This window comes from Eutrema salsugineum, unplaced genomic scaffold (assembly GCF_000478725.1).
Source record: "Eutrema salsugineum unplaced genomic scaffold, Eutsalg1_0 scaffold_11, whole genome shotgun sequence".
NCBI lineage: Eukaryota > Viridiplantae > Streptophyta > Magnoliopsida > Brassicales > Brassicaceae > Eutrema > Eutrema salsugineum.
This window is the reverse complement of record NW_006256901.1, coordinates 5,404,143-5,422,440: the sequence shown is the minus strand read 5'-3', so window position 1 is coordinate 5,422,440 and position 18,298 is coordinate 5,404,143. Positions and strand designations below refer to the sequence as shown.

The window sequence follows — 18,298 nt, the reverse complement described above, 5'->3', positions numbered from 1 at the left end:
AAAATCTAAGTCTGGGGGAGTTAGAGAGACCTGAGGAGAAGACCTGGAATCTATGGCAAGAAGAAAGTGACTGAAAACTGTGGATACCAACAGCTTCACTCTCTCTTGCGGTTTTGCATAATATCTTGCATCCTCCGGATCTTCAGGTAACTCGTAAACACTTTAATCCTTACCTAGAAATAACCCTTTTTGACACCTAGCATAGATTGCCTTGTCTAGACTTTCTTTGATGAGAACCACCGAGATTTTTAATGAATGTTAAGAGCTAGTTGACTGGAAGTTAGATCTTAGTACATAGATTTCCGCATGACGGATTAACGGACTAGTTATGCCTGTATTGCTAGTGAGAATTTTCTAGGCTATTCCCGATTGATGCATACTGATTGATATTGGTCTAGAAGTTTGGTCTCTGAGATTTTGTTTAGTTACTGCGTTTTCAAATCTCTCGCCAAGATTTAGCCTTTGTTTTGTTTGAGGACAAACAAAAGACTAAGTCTGGGAGAGTTGATAACACCGGATTTTGACCATTTTTATGGATCACTTTAATGTCTTTTACAAGTGTTTTTACTCCATTTTCAAAGGTTTTCAAAGGATTTCTATGTTTTTGGATTTTAAAAGACTTTTCAGGTAATTTGAGATAAAGAGGCACAAATTGGAACAAAAAGACTATTTTGGATAAATGCAGACCGTTAGAACTCTCATGGAGAGACGAATACCTTCTCACCGTCTGATCACCCTCAAAACTGGACAACTTATAGAAGAATCAACCAGCTTTCAAATGCACTTGGTTTAGAGACATTCCAACGGTTGGATCTCAAGGTATTCCATTAGCCCCGGAGCCACTCGAAGACGGCCAGCAAGTCACGCGACCGCGGCCAACAGCCCATTCCCCGCGGTCACAAGCCTCCCGACCGTGGCCAACCACCTGTTCCCCGCGGTCACATCACTCCCGACTGCGACCGGCTAACTCCGAACCAAAGCCCATATTTCTGAAGCCCAAAGTCATTCTCAGCCTCAATTCCGGAACCCTAGAGACCATGGAGTATTGAAGACTATAAATACTTATCATTTAGGTCGTTTTTTGATAAGTAAGATTTTTAGGTCTTAGATTAGATGGGTTATCAATCCCTTAGCTGTTGCAGCATAAAGGGTATCAATCCATAAGTGTGGTTCCTAGACACTAGTTTATGTGATAAGCTCTTAAGTCAAGTGATCAAAGAAGAGTTTTGGTGTGAACAAAGTAACAAGAAAGCATAAAACTAGAAACAAGAAAAGCAATGATTAATGAACTAAACAAAGCAACAAAACAAGATGATGGTGCTTAAGCAAATGATGGAAGATAAGCCTCTAGGTGTGATCATTGATTAGGGTGCTTTCAATGCAAACTAATGATGCTAAACAACAATGCAACACTTGCTACTCTTTAGTCTAGGCTTCTTAATCAGATTAATCCACTCCCATGACAGAAATCTATTTGAAAATCACTTAATCAAGTCTAACAACCATTAGAGATAACCAAGCAATCAACAAGCATAATGTTCCAAGCCTAATTAGTGACCAAACAATCTTTAACAAAGAAAGACTGAATCTTATACAGAAAGACATAGCAAGCAATCACATGATCTCTAATCCAATCAACTTAGAGTTTAAAACTAGATTAATCCTCTCATGAAGGTATTAATCTTTATACTAATCCATTTTCAAACCAAATTCTCATTTGTAAAATATGAACTAGTAAGCATTAAGAATCAACTCTAATATGTCATTTATGCAATTAACAAACATCATCATGACATTAATGCATAAACCCTTAGTTAGCTTTCATTCAGGCATTTCATCAAACACTTTTGGTGCATGAAAAACCCAGATTCTAGACCCAAGTGATGTGCAAGGATCTAGCATTAGGATCAGCTAACTAAGGAAAGGAGAAGAGAATCTAAGCCTAAACAATCATTAATCTACATCTAAGCACCCTAAATCTACACACCAAGATGCTTAAAGAGAGACTACTCACTAATCATACTTAACTCCCTTAAACCTTTGCAAGTAGAGTAGTTAAGCAATTGAGAAGATAGATAATGATTGATTTAAGCTTTAAACACAAAGTACTCTCTTGATTCAAACCCAGAAAATGAAGATCTCTCTTACAAATTAGAGTCTTTCACCAAAGAGGCAAAGAAACAAAGGGAATAAAGCTTAGTCCTAATGATTAATCTCTCAAAACTATATATAGGTAGGGTTTTCCTGATGAGCCAACCCATTACAAGCTGGATATTAGCCCAAAAAAGTCCAAAAACACGACCCAGATCAAGGTCATATCGACATGCCTGATCCAGATATTTTGCTCGATACTTTGTAAAGAGTTCCTTAACAAAAATATCGACCATGGGTCACCTCGATACTTTGGTCGATATTATTTCGGCGTTTGAGGTTGGAAAATGTCGACCATGGGTCACCACGCAACTTTGGTCGATATTATTTCGGCGTCCCAGGTAGAAAATATCGACCACCTCTCATCTGGATGCTTCTGGTCGATATGAATGCAAACCGTCTGAACCAAAACCTTCATGACTCCCAGCTCAGTGGTCCGAACCTCATTCTGTAAACTCTGTGAGCCAGATGGCTCTGTCAGCTACAACTTTGTTGAAGGATAGGAGTCCAGAAGACGTCGGAAAGGGCTCCGTTTCACCGGTACTTTGAGGCGCGTCGTTTTGGTCCTTTAGCGGCTGCGAGAGATGTGTTCCTTCTGATTGGCGTAACTTTCAGCTCAGACCTAAAAATTGAGTGATCTCAGTCGTTCTGGAAACTAGACTCAACCCTATTGAATATTGAAGAAGAAACTGGAGGCTGAATCGCAATAAAAGTCCTCCTTATAAAGTGATGAAGTAGAGGGATTGTCGGCTTCTATCCACTTGTCCGGTTCTGATGCATTCACACGAGGGTCTCTCCACGGATTCTGTCCCAAATGCTCCCTTTATGCTCCAAATGACCTGTAAACACTCCAAAATGCAAGACTCTATAGGACCTAATGCATTTCCTATCCTAAACCAACTATAAGGACAAAAGCATTGAAAACTACCTAACTGTATGCATGAGACTCAATATTTGGACCAAAAATGCAATCCTAAATGATGCAAATTATGAATATATCATTTTTAGACACCACCTTTCATACTTTAAAGAAACCATTTCCTTTAGCCGTTTTTATGCGATTTTTGTAGAAGATTTGTTCAAGTCCAAGTTCTTCAATAGAGAAGCTTTCTTTCATCTCTTTTCTTTACTGTTTTTGATTACTTTTATTAAAACCAATGATGATGTCGACCTCAGCTATGTCTGAGTAGATCCCGAGTTGGGCTTAGGGTTCCCGAAAGGGGCTCTCATAATTGATTAAGACATCTAGGTTTATAGATCTGGGATTTTAACTTTGTTCTCTGTTTATTCTCGTTCTTATTGCATGTATGCTTGATTGATCACCTAGTATCTGATCTAGATAGTTAGTGTTGCGAAAGTTTTCATTAAGTATCAGCCCTAGAATGAAACAGGCGATTTTTCCGTAGGAGTGGAAACTTACCTGCGGCGAGATCGTGAGTATTGACGAGTCTTGTGCAGCTCTTGCGTTCTCTCCCTTCCAGGGCCAGAGTGGAAACCTACTGGTCAGGGTTGCGAGAAACAGTTGGTTATGATCACGACAGTGAAGTAGTCATACCGCCGTACTCTAGCTCTAGAACCCTATATATCGATATCCGTCAATCCCAATCTATCTACCCTAGTGTTAAAACCGATTATGATCCCTGTAGAGTTCCCGAAAGCTAAGCGTTTTTAGCCATAGTTTACAAAACAATCGATTTTTACTTGCTTATTTAAATCTGCATTTCAATTGATTTAGTTCGATATTTTGCTTGCTTTCTATTCGATTTTTCAACTTGTTTTCTAGGATTGATTTATTTGCTTTCTTTAGTTTTAATTTAGTCCGTGACAAACAACCAACCTCTAAAACCAATCTAGTCTAGCCATAAAGTTAGAAACCGTAAAAGAATACCAGGCACACAAATCCATGTGGATTCGATCCCTAAATACTACAACTGATTAGCTGTGCACTTGCGGCTTTCACTTGTTTTTGTTAAGGGTAAAACTTGTTCCCTCACGTAGTTGACACGAATCAGAAACTAACCCCCTACTTTTGCAGGAAAATGAACCCCGAGGTTTACTTAGATTGGGAGAGATGCTTGGAGTATATCTTCGAGTGTTATGGACATAGAGAGCTCAAGAAAGCCGCACTAATTGCAGCTCATCTCACCAAGAATGCTCTAGCATGGTGGGATCACACCGTAGCTGAGAGGAGACGACAAGTCTTTGGTCCCATTCAGACGTGGCATGACATGAAGTACCTACTTAGATTGATGTATGTTCCAGAACATTGCCATAGAGACTTACATAAACGTTTTCGTAATTTGACACAGGGATCAAGGAGCGTTGAGGAGTATTTTGAAGAGTCGAGAAGCTGATGAACTCATTGGAGCTAGAGGAATCCGAGGAAGCTCTCATGGCTCAGTTTGTTGATGGGCTCCAAGAGAGGATATCTCAGAAGGTGGAGAGGGTTACGTACAGTGGTTTACATGAACTACTACACCTCCCAGTGCAAGTGGAGCAATAAATCAAGAGAAAGACATCTCTTTCCAAACGAGGCCGAAACAATCAGCCGTGGCAAGCCAGCACTAGCAAACCTATGGACAAAGGCAAAGCTATTGAAATCGAGTCTCGATTCAAAAGCCAGTCTACTGACCTCCAAACCCACCAAGTCGGATCAAGGGTAAGTTCCAAAACACTGGTCAAGCTTGAACTCAACACATTGTTTTTTTCAAGTGTCAGGGGCGAGGCCTTTACCAACGAGACAGCGCAAACCAACGAATCATGATTGTCACACCAAGTGGTTATGAATCTCAAGATGAGGCCGAGGTGGAAACACACAGTGAGGAAGAAGACGTGGAGTACCCCGACACTGTAGAGTATTTGCTGGTGACTCGGAGAGTCTTAAGCGTCCAAATACAGCCAGAGGAGACGGTTGAAAGGGAATACTTGTTCCACACGCGACGCACTATCAAGAATAAGGTATGTAATCTTGTTATATATGGTCAGTTTCTCATATCTTGTTGATAACACCGTATTTTGACCACTTTTATGGATCATAATTGTATCTTATGCATGTGTTTTAACTCTGTTTTCAATGGTTTTTAAAGTGTTTTCAATGTTTTAGAGTTTCAAAAGACTTTACAGTAAACTTGGGAAAAAATATGCAATTTGGAACAAATGAGCAATTTTGGATAAATGCAGACCGTCAGAAGTATGATAAGTGATGAAGACCTTCTCACCGTCCGATCACCCCCAAAATTTGAGACAACATAGAGGATCCAACCAGCTTTCTAATACACTTGGTTTGGAGACAATCCAACGGTTAGATCTTCAGATACTCTCGATGCAAGAATGACAGAAAATGCAGTTCCGGAAGAGAGCCATGTGCCGGGACCGCGGCCAACACCCATTTTCTCGCGGGTAGAGCCACCGCGACCGCGGAACTTGGTCGTTCACTTTCCAGACGACTTAAATAAAGCCCAGATCAATTCCTTTCGTTATTTTTGAAGCCCTAAGTGCCCAGAACCACTCCAGAAGCTATAAATACTCCCTTTAGGTCATTCTAAAGGGTGTGTTCTTTTCTATACTTAAATTTTCGTGTGCGAGACAAAAACCTAGAGAGGGAGGCCGCCGTTTTAGAAGGAGGAGCCGCCGAAGGAGAGCATCATCGCGCCTCCACCGTCGACTCTGTTCTTCCTTTTTTTTTCTTCTTTTCTTTAATTTACTGCAACTTTCAATACTCTGTGATGCTTTGTTACAGTATATTTGAGTAGTTACCCAGTTGGGTTTAAAGGGATTGTTCAAAGGGAATTTCATGTGTCTTTGCTTATGAATCGATAGATTTAGGATTATTAATCTTCTAGATGTTCTTCGTTTGCCTTTAATCTTACTGCGTGATTCTTTGCAGGCCACTTAGAAGCCGACCTGATATGATATGTTGCGAAAGCTTTCATTGATTGTCTGAACTAGGGTGAAACGAGCAATTATTCTATAGGAGTGGAAACCTACCTGTAGTTGAGTTGTGAATATTGATGAGTCTTGTTCTGCTATTGCATCTTCTCCCTTCCAGGATCAGAGTGGAAACCTACTGATCAGGGTTGCGAGAGATAGTTGTTTAGTGCTGCGAAAGTAGGCTATTCATACTTCTGTGCCTCAAGTTCTAGAACATACGTAGTTGATTACCTTTATCACTTGTTTAAAATCGACATAGCCTAGTCCATGAAACCCTGCGAATTACCCTGAGCCCCAACGTTTGTCTTTCATTGCTTACAACCTTAGATTTCCATTCTGCTTTTATTCGCTTGTTACTTGCTTTCATTCATAACCGATTTTACTTGCTTGAACTTGCTTTCGTTTTTATTTGCTTTTACTTGTTTAGCTTTCTAGTTTAGATTTACTGACAACCAAAACCCAAAACCAAAACCCAAATTGTTTAGTTCTAGTCTGACTTAAGCATTGCAGTGAATTCGTACTGAAACAACTAAGTCTCTGTGGATCGATACCCTAAGTACTACAGGGCACATCTGTGCACTTGCAGACATTTAGGGGTTATAAATTTAAAACCTGAAGCTTAGTAAAACGAAAACAACAACCCCGCTTTTGCTCGCAATCAAGTTTTTGGCGCCGTCGGGGGACTTTGATCTGTTTCATTGCGAATCCCAGCTTAAATCCATTAGAACACTTGTTTATTTTTACATTTTGTTTTAATTTTTTTCAGGTTTCTCTGCGATGAGAGACCAGGAACATGTTCCCGGGACTCTTGGTGATCCACCCTATCGCGTGGATGGTGATCCAAGCGACGATGACCTGACTGATGATGAGTTTGAAGAACCGATCTATGATGACAATGAGCTAATCGGATCGAAAAAACATGAAGATGATGATGAACTGATTGGAAGTTTGGATTCACTCGAGAAATTCTTGGGAGATCGAAGAGCTATTCAACCAGCCTTACCAAAGGATGGCAAAGCCGAAATTAAGGTACCATATATCCATTTAGTTCAACAAAATCAATTCTATGGTTATTCATTCGAAAACCCGATAGACCATATCGAGACGTTTGAAGAATTATGTGCAACCATTGTAGCAAATGGGGATTACCATAAGTGTAGTCTTTTCCCATTCTCTCTTAGAGATAATGCCAGCAAATGGCTAAAATCTTTGCCACCTGCTTCACTAAAAACGTGGCAGCGTGTAGAACTGCTTTCCTAAATCGTTTTTACACTAGAAATCGTTCAAATCTCTTAAGAAACAAGATAAGAACTTACAAACAAAAAGAAGATGAAGATCTTTTAGATACTTGGGAAAGATTTAGGGAATACCAAAGAGATTGTCCACACCATGGATATACCGAGGAATACCTGCTGGGTATCTTCTATCGCGGTATAACTCCAGAGTTACGAAACTCTTTCGACACAGCAAGTAATGGAGACTTCTCAACTAGATCTGTATAAGATGCTTATGTTTTCATCAAAAATTTTGCAAACAGCATTCGTAATCAAGCAACCTTTGGTAACTCTGCACTTCCTGAGAACAAAGAAGAGATTTCAGAAGTTATGAAGTGTCTCCATCACATAATGAGTCATCTTGGATTGCAACAACCAAACAAGGTACATAATACGTTTAACTTTGACGGTTGGGACACCCCAATGGATTCTTATGATCAAGGGATGGTTAACACTGCAGAAGTCTATCAAATTCAAGATTTTCCATTCGTTTCTGATTACCGCGGGTCCATTCATTCGGACCGCAGCCAAGCAAGCTTTCACTGCAGTCGTGATGATGCTGACCGCGGCCAAGACCTGTTTCACCACAGTTGCGAGCCTTCTGACCGCGGGAAATTGTCTTCCGAACTTGTCTTGAAACCACCTTCCGTACCAATCTTGGCTATTCAATCTAATTGCAATTCCTATCCTAGTTTTCCCTCTTCTGAAGCTGAAAACCTAAACAGAAAGATTCTAGAGCTTGAAAAATCTAGGTCAGAAGAAATTAGTGAACTTAGATCTGAACTAAAAACGATGCAAGAAGATTTTAATGAAAAATTTTCCACCCTCCTTAGCCTGATAATCAAAACTAATTCCAAAAATATAGATAATTCTGAGGAGGAGCCAAGTGAAAAATCTTTCGAATGCTCAAGCGAAGCAGATCCCTCCGATCATGTGAAAGCTATCACACTTAGGAGTGGATTAGCTTACAAAGAGCCTGAATTTCCTAAAGATCCCGAAGATGAGGAAAAAGGTAAGGAAAAGGAAAAAGAAAGAGGAAGAATCACGATTGAAGATGTTGAAAAAGAAGTGGTAGGAGAAAAGGATGGAGAAGAAGTAAGAGAAGATTCATCCCGGGAAATCCTCGGAGAAGACCCGATTCCACCTCCACCAACTCGTGTCTATAAACCTAAACCTCCATATCCTAGAGCCTTAAGAGCCCCTAAGAAAGAGAAAGAAAAAGCTAAGCTGAAAGAGCTAATCGATCAGTTAAATGTGAGATTACCTTTCGTAGAAGCTTGTGCTATGATTCCTGCTTTAAGAAAATACATGAAGGGTATTCTAACAAATTCTTTAACTAGTGAAGAAGGTGTTATGATGATAACCCATGAATGTAGTTCTATCCTGCAAAGCCGAATCACTGAAAAGAAAACCGATCCTGGAAGCTTTGTACTTTCATGCACCATCAATGATGTAGCTTTTGAGCGTGCTCTCTGTGATTTAGGATCTAGCATAAACATGATGCCTCTTTCAGTAGCAAAACGTTTAGGACATCACACTTTCCAGCTCACTAAAATTTCCTTAGTATTAGCTGATCGTTCTGTTAGACAACCTGTAGGTATCTTAATTGATGTTACTGTCGAAATCAAAAAATGTTTCATCCCCACTGATTTCGTAGTTCTAGAAGTAGAAAGAGAACCTAACGATCCACTTATTCTTGGACGACCATTCCTATCTACAGCCGGAGCCATAATCAATGTTCCTGAAGGAAAAATTGACCTTCATCTAGCCGGCCTAGTTATGCAGTTTGACATGAACAAAAGTTTTGATAAACCGACTCTGGATGGCAAAATTTGTTGGGTTGATGAGTTAGACGAATTTATTGAGGAATTCTATGAAGATCTGTTTCTAGACAACCCTTTAAGTGTCACGCTTCACCCGCAAAAGACGAACGCAATTTCCTTGAAGAAATTTCGAGTGAGTTCGCACGTATGCTTGATAAATCCGAAACTTAGAGGAAAACTTTAAACTATCTACATCTTATGGACCAAACAAACATTCCTACACCTCATAAAGACACTGCTGCAGCAATTAATGATCCTTGGAGCGAGCTTAAAGCCCCTAAAGTCGAGCTTAAACCTCTTCCTGTCGGACTTAAGTACGCTTTCGTTGGACCAAATTTAACTTTTCCTGTCAAAATAAACTCTGGTTTGACGAAAGAAGAAACCACAATGCTGTTGACTAACCTTAGGATATTCACTTGATGACATACGTGGAATCTCCCCAGATCTTTGTATGCACAAGATAAATCTAGAGGATAATGCTAAAAACTCAATCGAAAGTCAAAGGAGACTAAACCCTAATCTCATGGATGTTGTCAAGAAGGAGATTATGAAGCTTTTAGAAGCTGGAACAATCTTTCCTATCTCAGATAGCACTTGGGTTAGCCCAGTTCACGTTGTTCCTAAGAAAGGAGGAGTCACTATCATTAAAAATGATAAGGATGAAATGATCGCTACAAGAACAGTAACTGGACATCGTATGTGCATCGATTACCGGAAGCTGAATGCAGCAACTAGGAAAGATCATTTCCCACTTCCCTTCATAGATCAAATGCTAGAAAGGTTAGCTAATCACCCTTACTATTGCTTCCTTGATGGATACTCCGGATTTTTCCAAATTCCTATTCGCCCGGAGGATCAAGAAAAAACGACATTCACTTGTCCATATGGCACGTTTGCTTACCGACGTATGCCTTTTGGACTGTGTAATGCACCTGCTATCTTCCAGCGGTGCATGATGAAATCTTCACAGACTTTATTGAAGATTTCATGGAAGTATTCATGGATGATTTCTCTGTCTATGGATCTTCTTTTGAAAAATGCTTAGGCAATCTTGGTAAAGTTCTGCAAAGATGTGAAGATAAGCACTTAATATTAAATTGGGAAAAATGTCACTTCATGGTACAAGACGGAATCATGCTTGGGCATAGAACTTCGGGAAAAGGAGTTGAAGTTGACAAAGCTAAAATCGAAGTCATGACCAGCCTACAACCTCCCACAAACGTAAAAGGAATTCGTAGTTTCTTAGGACACGCAGGATTCTATAGGCGATTCATAAAAGACTTTTCTCAAATAGCTAGTGTTGGGGTCGGTTTTCACCCCACGTAGATAAGACCATCTCAAAATGACTAAGTATGGAAGAAAGACAAGCGGGAGAGCCGTTCTCACCAAGCGGGAGAGCCGTTCTCACCAAGAAAAGTGGGAGAGCCGTTCTCACAAAGTGGGAGAGCCGTTCTCACCAAGTGGGAGAGCCGTGAAGATAGACCAGTAGGGAGAGCCGTGAGGAAAAGAGAGATGGGCCGAGCCGTATTGCAAGAAATGGGCCGAGCCCCTCTCCAACATGCCTGGGCCGAGCCGTGCCTCGGTGAGGTGGACCAGCTCACGTCTCGACTCAAATGGCAAGTGTCCCGAGCCGTGGAGAAGTTTAGATGGGCCGAGCCGCGGAGAAGCTTAGAAGGGCCGAGCCGTGGAGAAGTTCAGATGAGTCGAACCGTGGCCTTGAGAGACAAAGCCCATAAAAACCCTAGGCGAAATACAAAGGCGGTGAGTCGCACGAGGCGATAAGGAAATATTCCGAAAATCTCTCCCGAGATTCTCGGCTAGGCGGTTCAGAGAGTTAGTATAAATAGACGATGTATACAATTCATTCTGTAACTTTTGCAACCCTAAGCAATAAGAGCTAAAAACTTTTACAGCAAGAAGAACTTTCTTTCAATCTTTCTGTTCTTGACGATAAACCCTAGAAGTTTCCGATCCCTTAGTTTTCTTTAAACAAATTTCTGGTTGTGCGAGTTTTGGCTCACACAATTTGGCGCCGTCTGTGGGGAATCGAAACTTTCTTACTCTAAATCGACAAGACTTTAAGATCAAAAGAACATGGCGAGCAACACCCCCGACGATAACAAGAACAACACCGGTAACGGCGCGGAGAAGGACGCTCCGGCATCGGGCACAATGACGACAACGATCGAAACCCAAGAGGAGATGCGAAACATGATGGCTGAGTTGATGAAGAAAATCGACGAACAGGATAAAAGAAACGAGGCGATTACAGAGAGGCTCGACGCGATGGCGGCTAAGCGACTACACCCAACTTGGAGAGCCGGGATCCCCGACCCGATGGATGGAATCCGGAGACGCTTCGATTTCTCGACACCTGCAGAAGCCTCAGGGAGCGGCGCAAGAAACCCCTCGGCTCCTCCAATGTCTCGTCTCCTCGACGAACAGACACCCACGGCGACCCGAGTCAATATGACCGAGCCGCCCCCTCTCTGCCGAAACTCAAGACGACGAGCCGGCGAAGAAGAAAACGATGCGATCGATATAGACGCCCAGCAGAACGATGGAACCGCGAATCTGCAACAAACCGGCTCGGCTCGGCAAATAAGTCAAGAACGGCGTCCGAACTGACGAAGTTTCCGACCCGAGCCGCGGCGAAAATCCAACCGAGGAGGAAGAAAACCTCCAATGGATCGAGCAGGCAGAGCGCAAAGACGAGCCGAGGAGAGAGGAGCGAGAGCGACCCCCCAATCAAAAGGAATGACTCACGCACAAACCCTCGAACTCAAAGAGCTGCGAGCCTTGATTGCTCGGACAGTAGCTGAAATACGCGCCATGAAATCCCAAGTGCACAACGCGACAAGCGCCGCACCCGAAATCAACCGAATGCTTGAAGAAACTCAGAGAACCCCATTCACTGCAAGAATCACGGAGGCCAGGATTCCCGAGCCGGGGAAGGTGAGAATCCTGTTCTACGAAGGGGCAACCGACCCGAAGGCACACATCACAGCGTTTTGGATAGCGATGGGACGAGCCTTCACAAAGAACGCCGCTAAACTCACCGAGCGTGAAATAGATGCCGGATACTGCCTGCTCTTCGTGGAGCATCTCAAGGGAGCCACACTCGAGTGGTTTTCGAGGCAGGAACGAAATTCAATCGGCAATTTTCAACAGCTCTCCGCTTTGTTCCTTAAACAATACTCAATGTTTATGGACAGAGGAACATCTGATGCCGACCTGTGGACACTATCCCAAGGACCGAACGAACCGCTTTGGGATTACATGGCAAGATTCAAGGCAGTCGTATCCAAAATAGAAGGGATAAGCGACAAGGCTGCGCTCAAGGCTCTGAAGCGATCTTTGTGGTACAAATCCGAGTTTCGACGGGAGATGGCTCTCAACACGCCGCAAACAATCCAAGACGCTTTGCACCGATCATCAGACTTCGTCGTAAACGAGGAGGAAATAAAAACTTGGACGAGTAGTACGAAGCAACGAAAGCAGCAATCCAAAGCTCAATTTTGCTGCGCCCCGCGAAGAATGGCAACCCATCGAGCAACACAACAACGCAGAGCTCGGATGAACCTAGAAGCGGAGGCGCCCATAATTACCAGGTAGGCACCGGACGCCGAAGAGGAGAGCCGCGCAACAACACTTGGGTGAGAAAGTCCGCCAACTACGACGAGAAGGCTTTCTGCGAGTATCACCAGACCTACGGGCATTCAACGGCTCAATGCCAAACTTTAGGAGCAAAGCTCGCAGCAAAGATGGCAGCGGGAGAGCTCCAAAACGCGGTCAGCCTCAAAGACCTCGTCCCTAACGAACAACAAGAGTGAGCCGAGCCGAGCGGCGCGGCGGAACCCACGAGTTCTCCCCGACGAGGCGATAACCCCAAGCGTGACAGGAGAGGCTAACCTGAAGAGCGACCCGAGCCGAGGCAAAGGATCAATATGATCATGGGCGGATCTCAATATTACCAAGATACCGTGTCCTCCATCAAAGCCTATCAGCGCCGAGCCGAAGCAAAGGAGAATTGGACAGAACCAAGCAACATCCCAAACACAGTGATCTCCTTCGCCGAGGAGGAAACGGCAGGAATCGATCGACCTCACAACGATCCGTTGGTGATCGAGTTAACGATCAGGGATCATGATGTAGCAAGGGTGCTCATCGATACTGGAAGCTCAGTGAACGTCATCTTCAGGGAAACACTCAGAAGAATGGGGATCGACCTCTCCGACGTGGAAGCAATCCCCAAACCTCTAACCGAATTTTCAGGAGAAACGACGATGACTATGGGAACGATCAGACTTCCTGTGGTAGCTGGCGGAGTCACTAAGATCGTCGAATTCTGCGTCACCGATCACCCAGCAATATACAATGTGATCATGGGAACTCCGTAGATCAACGGGATGAGGGCAGTACCCTCTACCTATCATCTCTGCCTCAAATTCCCAACCCCAGCAGGTTTTAAAACGATCTGGGGGAGTCAGAAGGAGTCACGAATGTGCTGCCTAGCCGAGCACAAGCTAAGGAACCCCGTCACCGACGCACGAGCAGACGTCGACCGCAAAAAGATGAAGACAGACTGAGAGCCCGCGAACGAGCTCTCGAAACTCTTATAGCAATTACAGATCGCGGAGAGCCGCGAAACACGCGCCGAGCCAGTATGCGACGCAGTGGACTCGGTGTGTATAGATGAGGCGCGCCCGGAGCGATGCGTCGAAATAGGAACAAAACTAGAAGAGCCTCTGAGAAGCGAACTCCTTTCCCTTCTCAAGGAAAACATCAACACTTTCGCCTGGACAGCAGAAGATATGCTAGGCATAAGCATCGACGTGACCTGTCACGAGCTGAATGTGGATCCGACCTATAAACCAGTAAAGCAGAAAAGAAGGAAGCTCGGCCCCGAACGAGCTAAAGCAGTTAACGACGAAGTCGAAAGGTTACTCAAAGTAGGATAAATCGCCGAGGCCAAATATCCGGACTGGCTCGCAAATCCGGTGGTCGTGAAGAAGAAGAACGGCAAGTGGCGAGTATGTGTGGATTTTACCGACCTCAACAAGGCGTGCCCAAAAGACAGCTTTCCCTTGCCACACATAGACCGGCTCGTCGAAGCCACTGCAGGGAATAGACTGTTAACATTTATGGACGCGTTTTCCGGCTACAATCAGATCCTAATGCATCCTGATGATCGAGAAAAAACGGCATTCATAACTGATCGCGGGATATACTGCTACAAAGTCATGCCGTTCGGGCTCAAGAACGCAGGAGCAACGTATCAACAGCTCGTCAATAAAATGTTCGCGGCTCAGCTCGGAAAAACCATGGAAGTATACATCGACGACATGTTAGTCAAATCACTCAAGGAGGAAGACCACGTCGCGCATCTAAGGGAATGCTTCGAACAATTGAACAAGCACAACATGAAACTAAACCCGGTGAAGTGCAGGTTCGCGGTCACCTCTGGAGAATTCCTCGGCTATCTGGGAACTCACCGAGGCATAGAAGCAAACCCTAAGCAGATCAAAGCTTTAATTGAGATGCCCTCTCCAAGGACGAAGCGCGAAGTGTAGAGGCTCACAGGAAGAGTCGCCGCGCTAAACAGGTTTATTTCCCGTTCCACAGACAAATGCCTGCCCTTCTACGATACCCTCCGAGGAAACAAAAATTTTGAGTGGGACGAACGATGCGAGACGACTTTCCAGGAATTGAAGAATTATCTTGCGAGCCCACCAATCTTAGCAAAACCAGTCGAAGGAGAGCCGCTCTTCCTCTACATCGCAGTGTCTGCTACAGCTGTAAGCGGAGTGCTTATCAGAGAAGAACGATCCGAGCAAAAGCCCATTTTCTACATCATCCAGACAATGACCGACGCCAAGACTCGCTACCCCCAGATCGAGAAGGTCGCCCTAGCTGTCGTACTTTCAATCACATTCGATTGTTGTGCTCGCTACGCTTCCACTGCGCTCGATCCTACACAGCCCTAGCCAATCCGGTCGGCTCGCCAAGTGGGCCATAGAGTTAAGCGAATACAACATCGAGTATCGGAACAGGTCGTCTGCAAAGTCACAGGTGCTCGCAGATTTCCTCATTGAACTTCCCGTCGAAGCAACAAACGAGCTGACTCTAGACGAAGTGTGGACACTGCACATCGACGGCTCGTCGTCTAAACACGGCTCGGGAATAGGAATCTGCCTCACCTCTCCCACCGGAGAAATATTGGAGCAGTCTTTTCGCCTGAACTTCCACGCCTCGAACAACGAAGCAGAATACGAAGCACTGATCGCCAGCATACTACTAGCGCAGGGAATTGGAGTTCGAAAGATAAGAACCTTTTGCGATTCACAGCTCGTAGCATGTCAGTTCAACGGAGAATACGAGGCGAAGGATGGACGAATGGGAGCTTACCTCAAAATGGTCCGAGAGTTGGTGCAAAAATTCGATGAGTTCGAACTCACTCGCATTCCCCGAGGAGAAAACACCTCGGCCGACGCATTGGCAGCACTCGCTTCGACCTCAGCCCCAGACCTCCGACGAACGATCCCAGTCGAATTCATCGAACGTCCTAGCATCGAAGAGGTGGAAGGAGTTCGGCTGATAAATCCTCATGAACAAGAACCAGAGGACGACGAAGCCGTTCCTATGGACGAAGACGCCTCACCGGCCGAGCCGGAGTACGGCTGCGACAAAGAATGGCTCGGAGCTATCCGAGAGTATATCGCCGATGGAGAGGTACCAACCGACAAATGGGAAGCCCGCAAACTAAAAGCTCAGGCCGCGTGGTATGTCCTCGTCGATGGCGAGGTGTTTAAGTGGAGATTTTCAGGGCCTCTCATGACATGCGTCGAAGGACCGGAGGCAAGAAAGATCATGCACGAGGTGCACAGCGGCGCGTGCGGGAACCATTCCAGCGGAAGGTGGCTCGCTATCAAGATTAAACGGCACGGCTACTTCTGGCCCACGATGGTCAAGGACTGCGAGAAATTTACAGCGAAGTGCGAAAAGTGTCAGCGGCACGCCCCAACAATTCATCAACCCACCGAGTTGCTCTCGTCAATTTCATCACCTTATCCGTTCATGAGATGGTCGATGGACATCGTCGGACCTCTACATCGCTCGAAGCAGAAGCGTTTCCTGCTCGTCCTCACGGATTACTTTTCCAAATGGGTCGAAGCCGATTCCTACGCAAGCATAAAAGATGTTCAAGTCGAACACTTCGTCTGGAAAAATATCATCTGCCGACACGGGGTCCCCTACGAGATAGTCACCGACAACGGATCCCAGTTCATCTCAACACGCTTCGAAGCCTTCTGCGAGAAGTGGAAAATCCGCCTCAGCAAATCTACGCCAGGATACCCTCAAGGGAACGGACAAGCCAAAGCAGCCAACAAGCCAATCCTCGACGGTCTGAAAAAGAGGCTCGACGCCAAGAAGGGACGGTGGGCAGACGAACTCGAAGGAGTCCTTTGGTCTCATCGAACAATCCGCGCCGAGCCACCGGGGAAACTCCATTCGCTTTAGTCTACGGATCGGAGTGCGTAATTCCCCCCGAGGTGGATTTCCCAGGTATTCGACGAAGACTTCTACCAGGACAGGAGCATTAACTCTTTCTCTTTAAACGCCTCGTCGTTAACAAAACGGCTCGGCGTTAACTCTTGCTCTCGAAACGCCTCGTCGTTAACAAAACGGCTCGGCAATAACTCTTGCTTTCGAAACGCCTCGTCGTTAACGAAACGACTCGGCATTAACTTTTTCTCTCGGAACGCCTCGTCGTTAACAAAACAGCTCGGCACGAACTTCCTCTCGAAACGCCTCGTCGTTAACGAAACGGCTCGGCATTAACTTTTTCTCTCGGAACGCCTCGTCGTTAACGAAACGGCTCGGCACGAACTTCTTTTCGAAACGCCTCGTCGTTAACGAAACGGCTCGGCGTTAACTCCCTCTCTTAAAACGCCTCGTCGTTAACAAAAACGGCTCGGCACAAACTTTCTCTCGAAAGGCCTCGCCCTTTATTCGGCTCGGCATAACCTTCTCAAATCGCCTCGGCTCATCATTACCAAACAAAATCGCCTCGTCCTTAAACTTGCCTCGGCACCCTCGGCACTCCCTCGAAACGCCTCGGCGTCTTCATTCCCAAAACACCTCATCTGGGCTTATGTCATAACAGCTTGACTCGATGCTTTATCTTACGGTCAGGAGTAATGGACCGCGTCAGTCTCGCCTCCGAAACTGACGAGCTGGAGGGCTAACTGTTGGGGTCGGTTTTCACCCCACGTAGATAAGACCATCTCAAAATGACTAAGTATGGAAGAAAGAAAAGCGGGAGAGCCGTTCTCACCAAGTGGGAGAGCCGTTCTCACCAAGACAAGTGGGAGAGCCATTCTCACCAAGTGCGAGAGCCGTGAAGATAGACCAGTAGGGAGAGCCGTGAGGAAAAGAGAGATGGGCCGAGCCGTATAGCAAAAAATGGGCCGAGCCCCTCTCCAACACGCCTGGGCCGAGCCGCGCCTCGGTGAGGTGGACCAGCTTACGTCTCGACTCAAATGGCAAGTGTCCCGAGCCGTGGAGAAGTTTAGATGGGCTGAGCCGCGGAGAAGCTTAGAAGGGCCGAGCCGTGGAGAAGTTCAGATGGGCCGAACCGTGGCCTTGAGAGACAAAGCCCATAAAAACCCTAGGCGAAATACAAAGGCGGTGAGCCGCACGAGGCGATATGGAAATATTCCGAAAATCTCTCCCGAGATTCTCGGCTAGGCGGTTCAGAGAGTTAGTATAAATAGACGATGTATACAATTCATTCTGTAACTTTTGCAACCCTAAGCAATAAGAGCTAAACACTTTTACAGCAAGAAGAACTTTCTTTTGATCTTTCTGTTCTTGACGATAAACCCTAGAAGTTTCCGATCCCTTAGTTTTCTTTAAACAAATTTCTGGTTGTGCGAGTTTTGGCTCACACAGCTAGACCTCTCACGCGTTTGCTTTGCAAGGAAACGAACTTCGAGTTCGATGATGAGTGCTTAGCCTCGTTTCATAAGATCAAAGAAGCCCTTGTTTCCGCTCCAGTCGTGCAAGCACCTGATTGGGAACTCCCATTCGAAATCATGTGCGATGCAAGTGACTATG

General features: G+C 45.0%; 1 protein-coding gene and 1 non-coding gene across 2 annotated transcripts; one reads left to right on the top strand and one right to left on the bottom strand.

The window, feature by feature from the left end:
- Window positions 1-7,369: 7,369 nt before the first annotated feature.
- Window positions 7,370-7,477, bottom strand: LOC112090146. The gene has a single exon (XR_002901496.1). It is a non-coding gene; the product is annotated as a small nucleolar RNA R71 (small nucleolar RNA).
- Window positions 7,478-11,935: 4,458 nt separating this feature from the next.
- Window positions 11,936-13,011, top strand: LOC112089755. The gene is made up of 2 exons (XM_024160509.1): window positions 11,936-12,625; window positions 12,715-13,011. The coding sequence occupies exons 1-2, from the start codon at window positions 11,936-11,938 to the stop codon at window positions 13,009-13,011; spliced, it is 987 nt and encodes a 328-aa protein (XP_024016277.1).
- The last annotated feature ends 5,287 nt before the right edge of the window (window positions 13,012-18,298 follow it).